The sequence below is a fragment of the Apus apus genome, chromosome 5 (genome assembly GCF_020740795.1).
Source record: "Apus apus isolate bApuApu2 chromosome 5, bApuApu2.pri.cur, whole genome shotgun sequence".
Taxonomy (NCBI): domain Eukaryota; kingdom Metazoa; phylum Chordata; class Aves; order Apodiformes; family Apodidae; genus Apus; species Apus apus.
Window position 1 is genome coordinate 4,124,707 of NC_067286.1, and position 22,294 is coordinate 4,147,000.

Consider the following 22,294-nt stretch of genomic DNA (forward strand, 5'->3'; position numbering starts at 1 on the left):
CATAAGGAGCATAATGATTTCTAAATTCTTTCCCTTTTCTATAAACAGGGTTATTTCCTTCTCTTTGAGTCAATGCTGGATTCTGTCATCTATGCAAAGGACAAGTACCTGGCAGAGGGAGGCTCAGGTTGGTCCTCATAATTCTTTTAATAAATTTAGCTCTGGGGGGAAACTAAATGAAGTCAGAGATGTAGAATAGGCTATGCACGGATGAGAAAGTTGCCAGTCTAAATGAAAAATGTTTCCATTAGTATGAGCTGCAAGGCATTAATTTACTATATGGGTAATAGAAGAACATTAGATGGGGTATCAAGGTCTGAAGTTAATGATGTTTTTAAGAATAGAGGGGGTTATTTATTCTTAAGTACACTCTGAATTTTTCCTCCCTACTTCTTCCCACACATTAGGACACTTGTTTTCCCCTCTCAAAATCCCAGTTTCTGCATAACTGTGAGTAGAGAAAAATAAGGTCTATTCTGTAAGGTGTGATACTGTTGGAGTAAGCTACTATGTATGAGAGGAAGAATGGGTAGGATGTTTTCCTGGAGGAGGGAAGTGGCATGAGGAGGACATAGTTACAAGCACAAATAGCTACATGCAATGGCTAATGGAATTACACTGCTTCAGTTTAGCATGTGTATTATATCCTCCTGGAAAGATACCAGTTTTCTTCATGGTTGAAGGGTAGGGAAGTGACAGAACAAAATGTTTAATTTTGAAGTAGAGCTCTTCAGTCCTTTTAAGTAGCTTAGATAGTGTCATCTTAAATGCCTGTAAATATTTTTTTCATGTGATGCCATTTTCTGTACAAGTCTTGTGTGTGCTTTATTCTTTGTGCTTAATTCCTTTGTCAGTATTGTATTTCATATTGACCTTTTCAATCGTAGTCATCAGTCTGGTGTTTTTTTTTTCCCTTTTGTGCTAACCATGCACATAGTTAGTCTCACTACACTGACTTAATGATTGGATTAATGGCAACGTAACAGTGCTTGCTGCAGTGCTTCCCTTTGATTGCAGTCAGCTTTGGTATGCTAAAGAGTGCAGCAGAAAAAAGGGGTTTTATGCCATTATGCAACGTTTGGTCACAAAGCAGAATATATGAGCAAGAGATTCCTCTTCATATGTTAAAATATTTAGGAGCTGCTTGAATAGTATGACAGAAGAAGAGCTTTTTTTGTTTTCAGTACTGTCCAGCCAGATCCAGACCACAGTTGTGGTGTGCTCTGTATAGATATATGCTGATAATTTTACATGGCGTTACAATTGAATTTGGAGACATTCCTTTAAAATGGCAAGGAATTATTTTTTTGCTACTACTTCCAAAGCTTTCTGAAAATGGCAAAAAAATCTTGACTATTGAAACTGCAATAGTATCTTGTTCTCTCTTTGTATTGTTGCTAAGTTTGTTGCTGGTTTGTGCCTCTCAAAGTTTCCTTTGAGACTCAGGGTTTGCTGGTTTTGCAGCACGCTTTGGGGTCTGAAAATGGCCTTGGGCCTGTATTTGGCTCTTCACAAAGCGTACAGTGTTGTACCTTCCCCAGTGGTGTGGCCAGATTTTAAATGGAATGCTTCTGCCAGCTTGTACAGCAGGTAAGTGACTTTGCCTGAGATTCCTGGGAAGGATTCTCAGCAACCAGTTTAGCAAGATGGACACTTCTGCAGTGCAGATGCATAGGGCACATCCAAATTCAGATGAGCTAAAAGTAAGACCTTATTCTGAGGTGAAGACTTGCCAGAGAAACTCCTGAATCCTCCATGAAGCTTTATTTTGTCTCAAGCCACTCTGTATTATGGAGCCCAAGATCATTATTACAGGGAGTGTTCAAAAGCTGAAAAAAAGTAGTAAGAGCAGCTGCAATGTGGCCAGATCTTTTGGTGATTGAGCCAGGAATGGAATCCACATTTTTAGATTTGTGTTCAGTCAGTCATATCATTACTTCAATTTAGCCTATTGACATGCAAAGTAGCTTGTACCAAACTGTCTAGGGTAATGTGTACAGTATATAATAGCTTTATTTGGGAACATAAAATTGTCACTGCCCAGGACCCATCTGTTTGTTCTTTAAAACTCGAGTGTAGAATTTTGCATGCACTGCAGGTGACGTAGGTAAGGAAGGCATCATTCTAAAGGCAATACTGTTTGCTCGTTCACATGAGAATGCTGATGGTATTCACTCGGAATGATTTCCCTGTATCTGGAGGATTGTTGCCTTACCCTTCAGTGTCCTGAAGTTTGTGAGGCAGTGCTAAGGGATAAAGGATTTCCCATTGTATCGTGGTTTAGCACGTGAGCTGTTGCTAGTGACAGATGACTTGTGGGCACTGAGTCGAGAAGGACACAGATGGTCAAAACGATGAATCTGGGAGAGCACTGAGGAATATGTGCTTTTGTCCAGTCAGCATTTTGTTCATTTCACTTGTGAGAAGGAATAATTATTACATTTTAGGCTTAATAAGAAGGAAGATGACAGGTCTGTCAGGATTGCATAGGAATGTGTTCCAGGGTTGCAGAAAGAGCAGAGGATTTCCAGGGGGGATTGAGGATAGTGGGTGAAATGACTAATGCCATTTTAACAGTTGCTTTCAAAGATTCACAAAACTCTGCTGCATTGAGGTGACTTAGGCTGATGTTAGGATAACATGCTTACATTCCCAGTCAAACTTCAGTTTAGCATGTGTTTCTGGGTGTGGGTGGGTTAGTAAATTTGGCACTTCATGTGTCTCTGTAGTCTTTTACCTGTGCCCCTGTTGGTCAAACACAGATTTCTTCTTGTGAAGTCTGAGAAGGCACTGTCTACTTTTAGTTGCTATTGATAGGCTAAAATAAAAAGATTAGATTAGAGCATTAGTGTTTATCTTTTTGCTTGTTCTTAAGCACTTGGTATAATCGATCATGAGTTTTGCAGCTGGTTTAAGGGTTTGCTGGGTGGATGAAGAGATTTAATAAAAACTGATGATGTTCCCACTCAGATATTTCACACTTCATAGCTGTGGTTATTTTTTTTCCCAGAATATCCCAGAAATGTGGGCTAGTCTTAGGAATGAAGGTTATAAAGTAGTTGATCACTTTTTGCTGTGGTTTTCATTTTTGTTTGCAGCATTAGTAGCACAATCCTGTGTGTTCTCTAACTAGGGACTTCCAGTGTCTCTTTACCCTTTTTCTCACCATACCTCTTCCATGTTATGAAGAGTATTTCCCTGAAAAATATTCCCTCAAAGGCTGTAGTCACTTGATTTTGTTGTCTGTTTCACATTGTCTTTTAGTTTTTGGAGCATCGGTGATGGCTCTTGAAGGTTTAAAATGCTGGGAGGTAAAGCCAAATATAACGCAGTTATCACACTAGTAAATAGCAATATGAAAGCTTTGAGAGATGGAAATCCCTTATTGATGGCTCTAGAAATCACTTGCAAATAGTCCTACCACCAGATGTTAGTTCTGTGTGTGTTTGACAGCTGTCAGGTGCAGTGGAACCAAATGGTTTGTTTCAGACAAGACACTTTGAACACTTTTCTGTTTTGCTTCTCATCCAAGTGCCTTTTTACTGCTGTTTCTGGAGAAACCTTTTGCTTTGAGTTCCTCATCTGCAAAGGAGGGATGATGATAGCTTACCAGTGGGACTCAAAGCTCAAGTGGGGCTTGCTAGTATTTGTTTATTCAAATAGTCAGAAAGTGAGAAAAATGGCAGTGTTTGTTTTTTATATAAACTAGTAATTCTAAATGTAGAGATGATTGTTTCCTGTAATGTCTTCATATGAAGAAAAAAAAAGCTTATTTAGAGAAGACTCTTATTCGTCATTAATATGTGTAAGATTATTTCCTTTAGGCTAAAGGTCTAATTTCAATTTACTGTTTTCATCTTCATTATCTTACAAGGCAAAAAATACTGCTCTCCTGACTTAGCATCCTATACCAATGTTTTTTCCATATTCATTGTGACAAGGTACAATTTCAAGCAGAGCAGAAGACAAAATTAATTTTACAGTTCACCTGATTTTGGGGAGGAAAAGAGAAACTTAGCTTCGGTTTTTATTTGCACTGCCATGTTCATGTACCAATAAAAAGTAAAATAATGTGTTTATTAGTAGGCATTTTGCTCTGGAGCCAGAATAATAATTCAACATATGTGGCATTAAAACTGTAAAAACAAAAATTTATTTTTGTGTGTGTGTGGAAAGAAAACTAGGTAAATATAAACGGAGTTTCTCTTACTATTTGTTAGTGCTCTAGGCAGCCATGTTCATAGCAGCTGTTCTTTGTCTTTTCCAGTCAGTAGCGGATCGAGTTTGCCAAGAGATTGACTGGCTTGGCTGTTGGCAGCTGCTAAAAAGGCACATGTCAGTCTTCTACTACTATTTTGAAAAGCTGGGAATAGGTACTTGTCCTGAAGACATTCTTGGGAAAAAGGAGAGCACACATGTGCAGGCAGTGTAAGAACAATAACTGCCATTGCAAAACTGTATGGGGAGTTAATGAGGAAGTTCTCTTCTGTCTGTTGGGTCACTTCCTTACTCTTCAGATGCAGACAGAAGCATGGTTATTCTTTTCCAGTACCCAGAAATAATTTTTTTGGTTATAAAGCAAGTACCAGCCAGAGCCGAATAAAACTCCTAAGAAAGAATATTTTCTCTTTTCTGGAGTTAAGGCTTTTTCACAGAGGCTTCTTGTTATTGCAAAGCCCTCACCTGAATTTTCTTTTCAGCGTCTGTCTACAGTTACTACATACTCTTTAGATATGAGTCAGTATAGAAGCCAAAATAGGATGTTCCAAAGTATTTTCTTCAGTTTCATCAAGTTTCCAGTCTTTTCTGGCCGGGGGGCTTCAACTACAAAGGTTTTTTGTCCTGAGCAGGAAATACTGTTACCAGAACAGTGTGAGAAAATGAAGTTCCAATGTCTAGCCTCTTGTGTGGACAAATGGGACCCCAGAAAATAAAGTAACAGAAAAAGTGTTTTGTTAAGGTGTTAATCACTTAAAGCAAAATTCCAAAAAAAGTCCTCTTTATGCGTGTCTAAAATAAAATGTCACTGTTTCTGTTGTTACAGTTTATCCTGACATTTGCACCATTAGTCTAGTAGCTGTTGGGGATATGAACAAACATGTGGAGAAGCTACTTTTCTGGGAAGACGTATATGGCTTTGACATGTCTTGCATGAAGAAGACTGTGATTCCAGAAGCTGTTGTGGAGGTGCTGGATCCAAACACACTGATATCTACAGCCAGTGTCATTAAGGTACTGTACTACTTACATTTTTGGTAGTCTGCTTAAGAAGTTTTCTTTTATTATGGCAGAGGGAAAAGAAAATACGCACACACAAACTTGGGTATCCTCAAAATGATACAAATGCAATAACATTCTTGGTGTTAAAAGACTGTAAGACTTATATGAATGACTCTTTGTTACCAAGTTTGAGCTCTTAAAGTAATCTTCCCATATTTAGATTGCTCTCTTCTGCATTTTCTTCTATCCAAACCCAAATTTACTTGCATTTTAGTAAGTTACAAGTTGTGTAAACAAACTTTAAACTATACCAAAAGTAAAAACCTGGCAGATCATCTACTTCTCTTCACATCAGTCAGTGTACCAAATTGCAGGGGGTCTTCTTACCTATTTCTTCCCTATTCTTCTTACCTATTTCTTTACCTATTCCTTTACCTACTCAAGCTGGATGGCTTGAAAGATCTTTCAGTGGAGGATTAGTTACTCTCACTTACAGCTTCATCCAACAGAATGAAAGTATCTGAAAAGGCAACAGTAGTTTTTGTAGTACTCGTGAATTAATGTTATGCTTATTTTCTGTGTCGTCTTTTTTTATGGCAGCTTTGTGATGGGAATAGCAGTGAAGTTGGTAGTGAATCATATAAGAGAACACCTACAGGATGAGATATCATTCCACAGCACTGACTAGCTTGAAATTTAGACAAATTTTGTCATTAGTAACAATTGGAACAGTTCAGATCAAATTGAGGGGACTGTTTTAAAACAAAGCTTTTTGTCACAATGATATTCTAATTATTGTTCATATAGTTACTTACCTGTTGTAAAGCACTTAAGGCAGTAATGTTACTGCCCTCCAGTGGGAATTGCCTCTTTATTAAAGAGGTGATTTATATTTAAATGCATTCCTATCCTATTTTTATATAGAAAAAAATGGATTACACAATTCATCACTGAACTTGACACCATTGCCGAGGGTAGTTCCAGTCTTCTCCAGCATAGAAGCTCCTTGCTGGGGTCGGTTGTCATACTGCCCACAAAAGCACTAGCAGGTTGAAGTGCAGTTTTGTTTTTAATGTATCCTGATGCAATTTATTGTTTACACTTTTCTTGTCTTTAATTTTATTATAGAAAAAAAATTAAAGCACTAAGATTTTTTTCTATCAGGTATTTAAATGTAAGAAGTGCTGAGCCCGATATTGCTTTAACTTGAATAACTATTTTGGCCTTCTTGTGCATCTCTACTTTCTTTTTTTCTCTTTTCAGGATTCTGTGTTTGTCAGTGACGAAGTCATTACAGATGTGTCTTAAATTTTATTCTCTGAGCTTGTTGACTAGACTCCCTCTAGAGTCAGTGAAATAAAATTCTTAAGTACGCCTATAATAAGCTGTGCAACTTGAGGTTTACAAGTGTGTCTGTTTTCCTTGAGCATAAGGAGAGGGTAGAGTGATCAGCTTACTTGCTGAAATACACTTGGTGGTCCTTTGATTATATGGAAGATAAATTCTGCCCTTATTGAATGAATGGTCACCAAACGGAGGTACTGAGATCAAGCATCTGTGGCTGTTGTTGTCAGCCGTCTGACAGGTTTGCTTGTGCAATGACTGAGGCACAGGCACTTCTCTCACCTGCCATTTTTTAATAACATTTTGCACGTTCTGATACAAGTGGAAGTGTAGTTGAATATTTCTTGCAAATGGGGTAAGTTGGCTATAGAGAAAATGAAGAACGTGTAACGTGCTACAAGTTAACAGCTGCGTTGGTAAGTTGAGCTGCGTCCATTAGGCAAGCAAATTAAAACAACATCTTAACCTGGAAAACGATAATAACTAGAGTTAAATGTGCCCAATACAGTCTATAAGCTGCTGTCATTTTAGAAGCAAAATGCTTTGCTGGTAATTGTAGTTTTCCCTTTCTAATATGTGCTGTCAAGAGCAGTCACTGTCCAGCTCTGGTGTAGGTGCTTGGTAGATGTGGTCATCAGGCAGCATTTTGCATATGCTTCATGGTTTTATACCAATTTGTCTTCAGTAGCAGTTGTGGTTTTCAAAATAACCTGAAGTCAATGCATGAGCTTGTTTGCTGAAGTTACATTGAAAACAGTAAAATTAATGAGTTGAGCAACAGTGGCATTATAGGTAAATTGTTTTAATCAATAGCCATTTCACAGAACAAATGGATTATATTTTTGAGGGAAAGTTTAAAAATGTTTCCATTTATCATATGATTATTACAGAAGATATTTTGGTGTGTTTGCTCAGATTAGCTAGTTCTTGTTTTGTATAGCCTATAGTGTGACTTTTCAGGAAGCAAAACATACGTTTGGGCATGGTCCTGAGCAACCTGCTCTAGTTGATTTTGCTTTCAGAAGTAGGGTGGACTAAGTGATCTTCTGAGGTACCTTTCAACCTCAAGTATTCTGTGATCAATGTGGCACTAACCTGGCAAATAAAAAGCTCCACAGTTTTAATCCATATCAGTTTCACACTATAGTTTACCATGTGGCTACATGAAAAAGTAATAAAACATGTGACATTCTGTCTTTGGCCACCTTCTTTCTTTGGCCTTCTCTGCTTTTCCTTGCCCCTCCTTGCTCCTCCCTTGCCCCTTGACATGAGGAGGGTGTTCTTCACTATGAGGGTGGTGAGACACTGGAACAGGTTGCCCAGGGAAGTTGTGAAGGCCCCATCCCTGGAAGTGTTCAAGGGCAGGTTGGATGGGGCTCTGAGCAACCTGATCTAGTGGAAAGTGTCCCTGCCCATGCAGGAAGTTTGGATCTAGATGATTATTAAGGTCATTTGTACCCCAAACCATTCTATTATTCTCCAATCTGTGAAAGCTGTGAAAGCTATTTAATCTCAACAACAGGCAGCAGTCATCAAGAGCAACTTTCTTGAACAGAGTGAGCTACTGTATCTTGTTTTGTGCCACTACTAGTCAAGGTGTCTTTTTATTTTGTCACTTGGGAAAGAGGGGGTTTGGGTCTTTCATCAGGGTGCAGATAGGATTAGGTGGGTTTTATTTTTCTTCCTGTTCTTGAAGAGCTGATTTAGTGTGTCGTCTTACGGGAGCAACTGAACAACCTTCATCCAAAGGAAGGTCTTCATTTGAGTTCAGCACTGTTACTGACAGAATTGTATTATTCCTTTCAACAGCAAATCAACTGTAATACTGCATCCACTCCTGACTTAGAATTCTCTTCAGATTTCACCCTGGCCATTACAAGGAGCACAATGTGCACGGTAAGACAATTCTAGTTTCTTCGTATATCACATTAGACTAATAGACAATGTATTAATTAAGCTTCATTTATCATCAGTCCTTGCCTTGAAACATTAATTTCTGGAGTACAGATGTGTCAAATGATCCCTTTTTTAAAAGAGAGATGGATGTAAAACTCCAGTAATAGTCTTAAAGTATGATACACGTAGATGAGGCTGGGGAAAAGATAAAAGAGCCTTAGCATTGGGGTTCTGTTTTGTTCTGTAGCCCAGTTTCTGAAATAAGAGTTTTCTATTCAGACATGTTGCTACCATTGTGCTCAAGAATGGTGCAGTCACTGTTCTCAAAAGAGCTTTTCTGAGTTTAATAAAAAGAGTGAAAAACAAAATAGATATGGGAAATGTGGGCTGTAGCTCATGCAATAAACATTTAGCAGCTCATACGACAAACAGTTTTGCAAACAGGGGAGTTCATTAACCTTGTGTGTGAAGACTGAGGGGGAACAAATACAGCATTAGAATCTGAATCCAATGTTTTTCCTGCATCTGTTTTATTTATTCTATGCAGGTTAGTATTTTTACTTCATGTAAATCCATATGAGTTCTATTTAAAAGAGCACTAGTTCTAGAAGGCTGTGGCATCCGATTGAGAGTTCTAATTACAGCAAACACAAGCTTATTAATCTTATTATTACAGACTGTTCTACACTAAGTTGAGTGATGAATCTCCAACAAATCCGAGTCTGCGATTTCACTCAGTTGAGTAGTATTTGTCTATCAAACTCTAGTCAATATGAAAAGCAAGAAAAGAAAAAAAAGTTTTTAGTCTGAACTTCAGAATTAAATGGAAACTCAGTACAAGGGCATCTTTGCACCACTTCAAAGTTGTGGCTACATTGTTTGCTATGAATTTACTTAAGTAACACATTTATTTTGTTGCTTTTTTTCTTGGTCATTCCCTAGCTGTTACTTATGTGAAAGATGTGAGAATCGGTGATTTTTTGAATAAGGAAAACAATCCTGTTTTTTCCTGCAAGTGTCCATACAACTTAGAGTGTGTGTTTTGTGTTCCATTTTTGAAGTTTGTCACAGAAGATACCTGAATACTTGTATTTAACACACTTACGTAAAGGTGTCTTCTGAAGATGTTATGAATGTGTTTAAAGCCAAAGCAATTGAGGTTTTCCAATGAATATTTAGATTGGTACCTATGTGAGGATACCTTTTAACGTGGTTGTGCTGCACAGCTTGCTTGCCTTGTTAGAATAAGGAAGAAAAGAATAAAATAGAAGGATTTTTGCAGTGTTAGTGTTAGGAAGGGCAGTTGGGATAAAGATGAGATACAGGTGAGAAAGTCTGATCATGGTTTAGGTTAAAGTAATTTGCTGAGTTTTTAAACCCTAAGTGATAAGGAAAGGCAGGTTGACCTAATTTTGACAGATTTTATGATTGCAGTAACATTTTTTTACAGTCAACATCCATTTTAGGTGCTTAATCTTGGTGATCACTAATCACGTTCATCTTTACAGAATCTTGGCAATTTTTTAATGATTGCGTAGGGTGAAATAGCTTATTTTGGAACATCATTTTCCTTAGCACTGGACCTTTACAAAAACATCATTTCTGTTCAGTGGTGCAACAGTATCATTGACTTATCAATCAAAGATGTACACCTGCATTTTATGACTTCCAGGGAGAGGGGGAGGGAAGTGGGGGAAGAGCAGTGTTTGTGAAATTTTGCAGTGAATGCAGGTTCTAAAAAATGATCAGAACTCTGTAAAGTATTTTGCACTTCATCATTTAGGTTTATTGACACTTTGAGTGAAATTTCCACTCTTTCTATGATGGATTGTAGAAGTTTAGTTGGGGGTTGACAGTTCATCCATCATATCAGGCTGCCTAACCTTGCAGTAAATGAACAATAAAAGGCCATTATTTATACTGAGAATTTTTAGGAGATGCTTTAAGATTGCAATTTGTCCTTTGAAAATATTATTGGATGTTTTTCTTGTTTGCATTTGTGTTTCGTTGTTCTGCTGGCTTTTGATTTTTTTTTTTTGCACAAAAAGAGAAAGCTGCTTTTATTTCCCAGAGTTCTAGCTTTTTGTATTTGACTGTTTTGATTTTCACATTTTTAAAATATAAACATTTTATAATAATTTTGCTGTATTAAAAAAAAATTACACAAGAAAAAATACAACAAAATTTAAATCCATCTTTATATGCTTGTATATATCAGGGGGTTTTAGTTCATAATCTCAAGTTCATTTCAAAGCAGCTTTTTCTCAGCCCTTTCTATGCCATAAAAGTGTGAAAACAGATTTGATTTTCTTACTCCTGGTGTTGCCATCAATAGCAAAGCTAACTTTGCTAACCAGCGTTACCAGCAGAACTAGGGCTCCCTCTGTGAAGTGGTCTGCCTCTAAAAGCCAAACAAATGGGAAGCTTAGGTGCACAGTGATACATTAGTTGTTTTGTGGATCAGCTTGCAGATCAGCTGCTGCTTTGCACTGTCATTGAGTTATGGGGAATGGGTTTCCATGCTCCTTCTTTCCAAGGCATTGTGTAGGTGCAGAGAATACAGTAGGCATTCTGATGTGGAAATGTGTCAGCAGATGGAATGCATGAATCCTGTTGCTGAGCTTGTTTTTTCAGAAGCTTAACACTGATGAGAAGTAATTTAGCAAGTACTCAAAGAGTTGTGGCCTCCTCCAGATTGAGTATGCAACATGATGCTAATTGTTGAAGAGCTGAACTTAGCTGACAATTCTGGAGGTTACCCACGGTGGGACCTGTTGCTTCCTCCCATCAACCTGTTTGCATGTCTGTGGTAACAGGGCAGTAAGGTGTAAAAGCTGAAAGGAATCGGAGCCACAATGCAGTCTTTTTGCCATCTCATTACCACACTTGCTTTGATAATTATTTGGAACACTCCCAGGGCCCCTCAGGCAGGAGAGGCTGCACTTCTCATTTCTCTGGCGAGATGTTAAATACCTCTAAAATCTTACCTTAGTTTTTCCTCAGGTTTTTGCTTCGGTTTTGCTTTTGCTTCGGTTTTGCTTTTGCTTCGGTTTTGCTTTTGCTTCGGTTTTGCTTTTGCTTCGGTTTTGCTTTTGCTTCGGTTTTGCTTTTGCTTCGGTTTTGCTTTTGCTTCGGTTTTGCTTTTGCTTCGGTTTTGCGGGCTTTTTGTTTGTTTTTGTGTGTGTTTGTTTGTTTGGTTTTTTTTTGGGGGGGTTGGTATTTTTGGTTGGTTTTGGTTTTGTTTGGGTTTTATTGTTGTTTTGTTTGGGTTTTTTGTGTTTGTGTTGGTTTTTTTTTCCTGTAGTACGTGCTGTTTGAAGTTCTGTGTCTATTTTCAGTCTCAGCAGAGAAACTGACCTCTTCTTGATTTCCTCATACTTTATTTCTGTTCTAGTAAATTGTGCTGGTGAACACTTCTGGAAGGATTTGGTAAAGGCTGCAGAAAAGCTTCACCTAGGAGAGAGTTAGAGCTTTCTGTGACAGGAGGGGGCACAACAAGAACAGCCTCTCAAGCCTAATCCTAACATTTGGGTCTTGCCACCCACTTCTTTCACATCCTTTATTTTTTTTTCCCCCCTCCATTTTGCTTTATCCCTTTTTAGTACAAACCTTTTCTTTCCTGCAAACTGATAATGCAAGTGCTGAAATAGATAGTGCTTTTTAGGTATTATCACTGGTTTTGCTCTTGGAAGGCCTTCTTGCTGACCTCTTGGCTAATTATCTGGTTTTGTGACAGTGACACTTAGTTGTACTAGAGCTTGTCTGAAAACCGTGCAGTTCAGTAGGCAATAGGCTGTTTGCTGGTTTTAGAAAAACGGACTAAGGACATCAGTGCCCAGATTTAGTGATGAGCTTGTGCAAAATAGAACAACTATGCCGTTTCCAAAACCTAAGAGCATAGTATTCGTTGATACGTACCTGATTGTCTGTGCTTCCACCCCTACATTATTTGAAATTATTCTTATAGTTTTGTACAACCAAAAATCAAACCCTAGCAGAGTATTACAAAGTCATGCTGGCAACAGAGCCTGATGTCTCTCTGTGGGTGCATCCTAAGTGTATTGCAGATGATCCTGTAATGCATTTGTTGAGTCATATCCTTAAAAAAATGGTTAATCTTCTGAATAAGTTTTTCTTCCAGGTGTTCAAACAGTTGAATTAAGTCTTCAAGAGAAAAACTCTAATAAACCTGAGAAATATGGAAAGATTGAGCAAAAATCAGCTGTTTTAAATGTGACTTTGTATGTGTTGCTTAGTCTTTTGGAAGTTATTTTGGGGAGGCAGGAGTGAAAGGGTTTTTTTCAGAGTACACATTCTTTCTCTTGATTTTTCTTTCATTCCTCCTGTGGTTTAACACAAAGTAGTATCTTTTAGCATTAAGTTAATTTATAATTATTTTACCTTTCAAAGATTGAAGGTTTTGAAAGCATTAAATGGTTGCCTAGCACCATTATATGAAATTTTGTCAAAGCACTTTTAGTACAAATTGACTTGATTTCAGTCTTACAAAGATAATAGCCAAAAATAAATTTAATTAGTCCGCAAATGTGCATTTTCCTGGAAAAGAGCTAGGGTTTGTCACTGCCTATTTTAATGAGACATCTGGCTAATACCAGTTAGTAGATGCTGCTAGGAAAATATTTCATTAATTGTATTCTGAGTTGATCACTGTGTGAGCTTTTGAGATAAAGTATAATGATGATTACCCTCAGTGTAGAAATCAATTGGCAAACTTTCCTTTTTGTTTGCAAGCATTTCCCCTGGGAGCCCATCAAGGTTGATATTTCCTGGCTGAATAACAATATCCCCTGGGAGGAAAATGGCAGTATCTCTTCATTGCTCCCAGGAGATCTTGTCAAAGAGCAGGAGATGTCTATAAAAAGTGGGAGGGAGGAAGGGGGTGAAAGAAGGATAATGAACCAGAGAACGTGACTGATGTATTAAAACCTTTAGGAGGAAAAAGGAAGTTGGTTGACTGGGGAAAATTATTTTGACTACAGAGAAATCTTACTACTTATAGTCATCTTAAATGTTAAGACAGTTTCATTTCTTCATGTCCAATTTTCCATTTGGGAGCCAGGAATAAGTATTAGCATACAAGTCTTTTAATTTTAGAGGAGAAACTAATATTTTTAAGCTAGAACTTGGATATCGGACTTTACGTATCACAGTTAAACACACCTTAAATGCCTGATTTCTGTTTAAAGGAGAGACTTCTCTGTCACAGAGCAGGATGTGTCTTTCTGATCTGTTCATTGCCTCTGCAAGAAATCCATATTCTAAGTCTTTTTAAAACACAGAATTTTTGAGCTTTAATATTAAGGGGTTTCTTTTCCCTGTGATAAAAATGCAGCAACTCTGCCGTGTGGGTGACAAACATTCCATCTCCATGCTTGGATAAACTCCATCAAAAGCACATTATCTCCCACTTCTGTGGCCAGCTGTCTAATTGTATTTGTTGTAGCCACTCACTGTTGGAACATGATACAAGTGAAGAGGAAGAATGATAAATTACTCACTGTAGGTGATAGCCATGATGATAATTTTTAATTTCCCTGTTCCTAAGTGAATTGGTAAGGTTGCCTTTATGAGTTCTCATAAGGAGGCAAGCGGCCTCATTTGTTTCATCCTGTTAAAAAGCTGCATGTTCAACCAGCCATTTTCTTTAGAAAAAAGCCCCTTTGTATTAAGATAGATTTGAAGTAAAATTTAGACTCCTTTTCCCATTTCAGCTAAGGGCTCTGACTGGAAGGGCATAAGTAATATGTACTAATATTCATCTATTATAGATGTTAAAGCTTTTTGTGTTCTTAACATATTTGGTACGTGTTACGTGCATGAATGGGGAAAAGAATAAGCTTAAAATAATTTATCTGGGAGGAAAGAAAAGTATGTTGAAGGCAATTGAATTTTACTGGAAGGACTTGCTTAATTTACAGATGATTTTTTTTTATGTTTGTGTGAACACCTTAGAAACCCTCAGTGAGGGATGAAGACTTTAAGCTCCTTTGCATGAACTCTTCATCAAAACCAGAATTTGTCAAAATCAGGTAGAATTTAGTGGCTGCTTTTGTAATTTCAGGAATATTTTGTTCTTAATTTAGTAAACGCTTTGTAGACATTTAGAGGATGGTGCTTTGCAGTCTTAGTAATGTACATCTATTCCTAAATATTTCCTTGTTCTCTATTTAAGCCTCTTAGTTCCCATGGGCAAATATGGAGATCTTGTTCTGGGGGTAGAGTTTTTGACCTCAAAGCTCTGTTTTTCTCCTGGCAATTTATTTGAGAACAGGAAGAAAAATATTTCTCTAGTGTTTCCTAGTACTTAACACCCTTTGAGGCTAGGGTATGTGTCAGGCTAGAGTTGCAGTTATTTATTACCAGTGTAGAAGTAATTATTTTTTGTTTTCCTCTTTCATGTATTCAAGAGACTGACACTTGAAAGATTCTTCCAGAGAATGCTTAAGTTTTTGCTGATTAGTCTTTGGTGGAGTTGTAAATGAGCTGTCAAAGGTGGAGCAAAAAGATGTGGAAAACTGCAAAGGAAGAATTAACTGGTATCATTATGCTTAAAAAAAAAAGAAAGAAAGAAACCAAGGCATTAGTTGTAAAACATCGTTTAGGATTTATGGGAATGTTATTTGCTTGTTCCTTTTTTTTAGTTTAACTTCTTGTAAAAAAGATGCCACCTTTAATAAAAATCTGGCCAGCCCTGTATTCGATTTTTAATATCCTTGTGTCTGTGATTGCTTGTAGTTTGCTAGTTGTAAGTGATTTTTTTGACTTATATTTTGCTGCTTAGCTGCATGCCTTCAATTGTGCAACAAAAAGGGAGGATTTCATCTTCCTTCAAGCTGTAAACACTGGAAATGTCTTTTTGTGTAGTATGGCATATTTAATAGAAGTTTGTGATTGACTGTTATAGCTACTGCAATTTGTGGAGGTGTTCCAAAGTGAAATGAAAGGAAAATGTTCTAACTTCAGTTTTACAGAATTATTTCACTGAATTGTACTTACTTATAAAAGATGTGTATCGTGCATTGGATGGTGGGATTGAGTGCACCCCTGGCATGCTTGGTGACAACACCAAGCTGTGTGTGTGGTCAACATGCTGGAGGGAAAGGATGCCATCCAGAGGGACCTTGACAGGCTTGAGAGGTGGGCCCACGCCAACCACATGAAGTTTAACAAGGCCAAGTGCAAGGTCCTGCACATGGCTCAGGGCAATCCCAAGCGTAGTTAGAGGCTGGGTGGAGAAGGCTTGGGTGTGTTGAGTGATGAGAAGATGAACATGAGCCAGCAATGTGCACGTGCAGCCCAGAAAGCCAGCTGGATCTTGGGCTGCATCTAAAGAAGCATGGCCAGCAGGTCAAGGGAGGTGATTCTGCTTCTCTACTCCCACTCTCGTGAGACCCCACCTGGAGTATTGTGTCCAGTTCTGGAGCCCTCAACACAGGAAAGACATGGAGTTGTTAGAGCAGGTCCAGAGGGCCATGCAGAGGAGGAGAGGTCTGGAGCACCACTCCTACAAATACAGACTGAAAGACTTGGGGCTGTTCAGCCTGCAGAAAAGGCTCTGAGGAAACCTTCTAGCAGCCTTCCAGTATCTGAAGGGGGACTAGGTGAAAGCTGGGGAGGGACTTTTCACGAGCTTGTGTAGTGATAAGACAAGGGGTAATGGATTAAAACTTGAAGAGAGGAGATTTAGGTTAGACATTAGGAAGAAATTCTTTAGTGTGAGGTTAGTGAGACCCTGGCCCAGGTTGCCCAGAGAAGCTGTGGCTGCCCCATGCCTGGAAGTGTTCAAGGGCAGGTTGGATGGGGCTTGGAGCAACATGGTCTGGTGGGAGGTGACCCTGCCCATGCACAGGGGCTGGAACTAAATAATCTAAGCTCCTTTCCAGTGCAACCCGTTCTGTGATTCTCCCACTCTGCTCTTGTGAGATCCCACCTGTAGAACTGTGTCTAGTTCTGGAGCTCTCAACACAAGAAGGACGTGGAGCTATTGGAGTGAGTCTGGAGGAGGGGCACAAAGATGATGATCTGAGGGCTGCAGCATCTCTGCTACAAAGACAGGTTGAGAGAGCTGGGCTTGTTTGGCCTGGAGAAGAGAAGGTTTCAGGGAGACCTTACAGCACGTTCCAGTACCTGAAGAACCTACAAGAAAGCTGAGAAGGGACTTCTTACAAGGGCATGTAGCAGTGGAGCAAAGGGGGATGGTTTTAGGCTGAAAGAGGGTAGGTTTAGATGAGACATCAGGAAGAATTTCTTTTCAAGAGGCAACAAATAGGGGACAGTTTCTTTTCAGCCTGAACTTAATCCCAAAAAAGTGCTACTCTGGGGATATTTTCTCAGTGTAGCCTGTAGGGTGTTTCTTTTACTTCTTGCTACCAAGTGTATAGATAATTGCATCCACCTCAGCTATAGTATGTCTGCTTGAAGCCTTCTGGTCCAAACTGTAGCTTGTCTCCTTTTCCCTGGGAGACAATTTTTGTTTCTGCAGCTTTATTTTCCTTTCTCCAGTAATCATATCCTAGGTCTTATTTGTAGGCATATCAACAGTATTGACCTGATGATTAATAAATATTTTTGTCTTAGTAGATCTGACAGATGTCCCAAAAAGCTTGTGCATCAATAAAAGTAGTCTGATGGGTTAATAGAACTTCACCAAAACCTTCTCAATCTTGACTCAAAAAGGCATATTAGAGACAGGGCTGTAATTCACTTGGGAATGAGATTCTCAGCATTGAGTGATAGGACTTTACTTAAGGGATGGAAGACTCACTGTTTCCAACATCTGGTGCTCATTTGTCAAAATGTTCTTCAGTGTCTCCTTGGTTCATTTTTTTTAAAGAATATTTGGCCATATCAGAGTTTGGAACTTGCCAGGCTTCTCTGAAGTGCCCTTAGCTGAAAAGCCAACACAGGTGCTTTAAGGTGGACTTAGTTGCTTTAACACTTTGTGTTCTCCACTGTGTTGGTGAAATCTGCTCTGGATATAGACTAGAGAGGAAGAATACCAGAATGGTTTAGCTATCATTCAGATTCCATATTTTACATCTGTAAAGCCCTATGCCATTCTGTTTGTTATCTTAATTTTGTAAGCATGATTGACTTCTTTTTCCCCCCACCACAGTCTATCTCTGTGTCAATATAAAGGCCGTGCTATAGAACTTTTCCTCTGTAACTATTCAGAGCAATCATTTTTTAAGATTTAGAGTCAAGAAAAACATTGTTACCATCAGAAGAACATTATAATCAGTTGTTTCAAGTGACTTTTCATGCACTGGGTTTGCCATCACAGAGTTGGTACATATCTTGTTTGGATGTACTAGAGCTGATGTGGGGAGAATCCCTTCCTGCTGTCACAGGGATAGAGATTTCCCTCTCCTGCAGTTGGAGTTACCCAGAATCTCCCTTCTGGGTCCTTTCTTCAGGCTGACATCCAATAGAAAAGCCTTGGGCCCACGGTCTGATTTGCTTTTTAGCCTTTTCATAGGAGACAGGAGAAAGCAATTAAAGGTGAGCACAGGCAGGATTTCAGAAGTAAAACTGTGGAGCTGATTGTCTTTTATTAGGAACTTCCAGTTCTTTGTTTGAATTCTTTGAATTTTTGGAACTTTCACAAGGCTTTTTAGTCAAAAAAGCAGAACAGTATTAGAAGACTGTATAACTAACTGATAGTGTCAGTACACGGCCTTGTGTGCAGCAGACATGTTGTATTTCCCTTCCTCTTCAAGCTGGAGGACAAGTGCCTCTGAGGAATTACCCACCGAAGAGAGAAGCTCTCCAAGGTTAGAAGTAGGATGGCCAGAGGGACAGAATTAAGTGTTCCAAGGAATCCTGTGGAGAATTACTATTAAAAACCATCAACTGCTGAAAAGGCCAGCATGAGGCATTTGCAAATCTTTTCCCTTATCTGCGTGTGTAGTAGAAGAAGCAAAATATTCCCAGCCTGGTTATGTGGTGCCTGTGTTCAGAGGGAGCTTGGATGGAAAATGAGGTGAAGCCATGCAAAGAGTGAACATGCCAGGCAGAGTCCCTCACTCTGTGTGGTTAGTGCAGGTCCTGGGAACCAGAGAACACAAGGACTGAATTCTATGATCCTGGGTTTGCACATCTGAAAGGCTGTTATCTCTTAAGTAATTATAGTTGCAGTTAGAGTGTGGGGGTTATTTTGGAATTGGAACTAAAATTTTATATATAATACAATGCAGTTAGAGTGGGCAGAATGTTTGCAAGTAGAGCAAAGGTGTCTTAACAGCTTAATTTTTTGTCTTAGGATTTCTAGCTTGTTTCAAAGCATAAATCTAAGCTTGCTCCTGCTAAAGGCTTGAAATGGAATAGGAATCCAAATCAATTTATATATTAATGATGTATTGTTTCCTTAGTGTCATGTAATAATTTATCATATTTGCATTTTCCTCTTTTTTTAGGCAATTGCTGGTTATTTTGATATATTTTTTGAGAAGAACTGTCACAATAAGGTGGGTACTTTGGGTTATGCATTTGAAAAATATTTTTGAGAGATAAGGATGTTCTTGGCAGTGAGTCTGTTTTGCTGTAGCAAACATTTCATGTGTATGTGTGTTTGGTAATTGATTGATGGGATGTGATATCAAAAATGTTGTTCTTAGTCAAACTCTTGAACTCTTCCATTGCAGGTCTTGTTTTCAACTGGTCCCCAGTGTAGCAAAACACACTGGAAACAGACAGTTTTTCTCCTGGAGAAACCATTTCCTGTAGAAGCAGGTATATTTAAATACACAGTAATTGTTGCACCATAACTGTTACACTGCTGTTACCACTACATATAAATCTTAAATAGTATAAGCATGACATAAGGGATAAAAAGAACTAGTAAATAAATCTTAGATACTGTTCAAGAATTTTTTTTTTGTCTAAGCAAAGCACTGGGAAATACCTGTATTCTACAAAATGTATGCAAAAATAACATATAGATGTCTGCATGTGTGTATGTAAGTAAGCATATGCCTTATACTTGGCTCTATTCTGTAGTTCTGATGAGAACTTGTGTATCAAAACATTATATTTGTTAGATGAATCATGAATATATGCAAACATGTTGTACCTGGCACTCTGGGATTGCTCTGTAAATTGAAAACATTTTCAAAGACCTCACAGCCATGTATTTGATTCATTGTAGAACAGAGGAACTTATTTTGATACACTGTAAATTTTTATAAAATAAAAGTATTGTAATGTTTCACTTGGACTTGATAGAAGTAAAAAGACTTGTTGTTATTAGGGGTAATTCAAAATTCAGATGATAAATTGTTGAAGTGAGGTTTTGAAGACTAAGGTTATGCTTGTTAGCGATTTTCATTTGTTGTATTTGGTAAGTCTTGAAAATACATTTGTGTGCAAGAATTCCTTGCTCTGTAGACACAGAAATATGTCCATGACTATCACAGAATAGTGATGCAAGAGGATATGCATAAAATAGGGCAAGACGCATAAGTCTTGCCCTCTTATTTCTTTAGAACTGCACTTTCTTTCAGACTCCCTATGTTGTTTTTAACAATCAAAGGAAAAGGAGTAGTTATATTTTATGCTGATTTATTCTTTTTTATGTTTTGTCCACTTAACCATTAGATATTTACTCACCTCTGTTTAACTCTTACCCAGTGGTGAATTAGTCATCTTTGAGGGCCATTTTTCATTATAGACTTGCATGATCAAGCGAGGAACCTCAGAATAGGGCTCGTTTCTGCTGCTTGATTAATAAACTCGTAGTAGTTTAAGACCCTAGCCTGAAAAGTTTGTAAACAGACCAGCCATAGGGGGCAAAGGCAAACAAAAACTTGAGTGCTTGCTGCAGAAGGAACTGAAGTCAAGAGAATTCAAGGTGCTATAAAGAAGTATTGAGGTGTAGATGGAATATTGTCTCTCTTAACAGATCTAACTGCAAATGTGCAATGGTGAAAGCAGTATCTCTGCTCAGTTCAACCACTGTTGCAGTTGCCTCTTCTAGCTATCAGCCCTGACAACTTTTTACCACGAGCTTCTTTCCTAGAGACACTGTGGTCTATATTATCTGACAAATGATTTTATCTCTTTCATGCTTTGACTTCATATTCTTAAATAATTTTTATTTGCGTATTCTTAGGTCCTGTCGCTTCTTGGGATTTGCACTGGTGCATTTGTACTTGGCTTGTCTGTTGAGTTCTCTTTCTAGACAAGGCTCTCTAAGGTGTCCTCGCTGCAACTCATTAAATTTCAATGTCAGAGAGTGCAAAGTGAAATTTCTTGAGTGCATTGACATTTGTTAGAATATGCATGTTATTTAATATTACATAGATCATTTGACATTTACCAAATGTGTGAAATTACTGGGAGGGGTGTCTGGCTCCAGACTTCTAGTTGAGGTGCAGTGACTTTCAGAAGACAACTGCAGAAACGATGTGCTTTGAAGCAGTGAACACAACCTCATTGACCTTCAAGATCACTTTCACCATGAGTCCTTCTCTCTTTACTAGCTTGTATTTCTGAAGTCATTCCCTTAACAAATCTTGTTACAGCTATGCTTCTTTTTCTACCTGTCTCCTTCTTGTCATAATTATTTAAGTTCCCCTTTTCCATCCTTACACCCATTCTGTCTGGTTTTATATCTTGTATAAAATTACCTTTAATCTAGGATTCTCTGCCTGCAGTTTCTAGTGTTAGAGGAGGTTCCAGGATGTAATTTCCTTTTCCTTTGTAAACCCAGTTTTAGTTTCTGTAGGGTATTTGTTCATGGAAGACATAAGCCCATCAGGGCAGAAGGTGTTTCCTCATATTTACATAATAGTATTGCTTAATTTAGATTATTTGTATAGAAAAAACGTTCACTTGACTTTGAACCTTCTCCTTCATGCCTGGCATTTTGAACTGAACTCCACTCTGAGTGTTCTTATCTTTGGGGGAATTTTTTTTTGTCTTCAAATGGACTTTTCTCAGTGCAAGAAAAATGAAGAAAAAAAGTAACAGTTTTAGATTAAACATGTTTGCATCATGTGAAAGCTTCAGCTTTTCTGTTCATCTATGTTTACAAATATTCATCAATCCTCTTTATGAATTCTTAGAAAAAGAAACATAAATCTGACACTGGGAGACACAATGAGGATCCACTGGTGAATAAATGTATTGAGTCAAAACAAGCCCTTCTCCTAGAAAATATTGGAAAATAAATAGAAACAATATGATTTGAGTCTTGCAATAATCTGACCAGTGTACCCATGGTGGTATTTGCTTTCAGTATTTTAATAGGTTGTGAAAGAGGAATTTGGTGATATAAAATGCATTTCAAATGTTTTTCTGTTTTGAAAGCATCTTTCAGACAAAGCAGTGTTTGGGTTTTTTCCCAGTTAAGAAAAATGGTTCACATTTCTAATTCTGAGTAAAATAATGATCAGACGCTTTATAGCTTTTGGGGATGTGCCTGAAGTGGTTATAAAGCACTTACTGTGTTTGGATTTGCTCTGTGAAAGGTTGATCTTGCAGGTATCTGAACCTATTGGCTATTTCACAAGACAAGACTGCTTTGTGCTAAAATTGTTTTGTTCTGCAGTGGGAACTGGCTAATTTTCTCAGCAGTTTGATGCCAGGTTGTGTTGTAAAAATAGATCTGTTTTCCCAGACATAAAAAAGACTGAATGATTTGATCTCTGATGATAACAGAATCAAGCCTTTATAGACCAGGGGATGGGGCTTGCATCGCATCCTCCCTCCTTTGCCATTCCTGCCTCAGCCTGTGCTAGATGTGCAGTGTTTGCAGATTCTCTGACATTAAGTGGGAGCTGCTTAGGTCCAAAGGCAGTAAAAGTTACACCTA

At 38.2% G+C, this 22,294-nt stretch overlaps 1 protein-coding gene across 3 annotated transcripts in view; it reads left to right on the forward strand.

The window, feature by feature from the left end:
* The window catches only part of PRMT3 (protein arginine methyltransferase 3), a 54,697-nt gene that overhangs the window by 26,403 nt on the left and 6,000 nt on the right, over positions 1-22,294 (forward strand). For all 3 annotated transcript variants that reach the window (XM_051621110.1, XM_051621108.1, XM_051621109.1), the window contains 5 exons: positions 49-127; positions 5,045-5,232; positions 8,374-8,460; positions 18,897-18,947; positions 19,125-19,212. In XM_051621110.1, the coding sequence (XP_051477070.1) occupies positions 49-127; positions 5,045-5,232; positions 8,374-8,460; positions 18,897-18,947; positions 19,125-19,212 (493 nt within the window). The remainder of the gene's footprint in view (positions 1-48; positions 128-5,044; positions 5,233-8,373; positions 8,461-18,896; positions 18,948-19,124; positions 19,213-22,294) is intronic.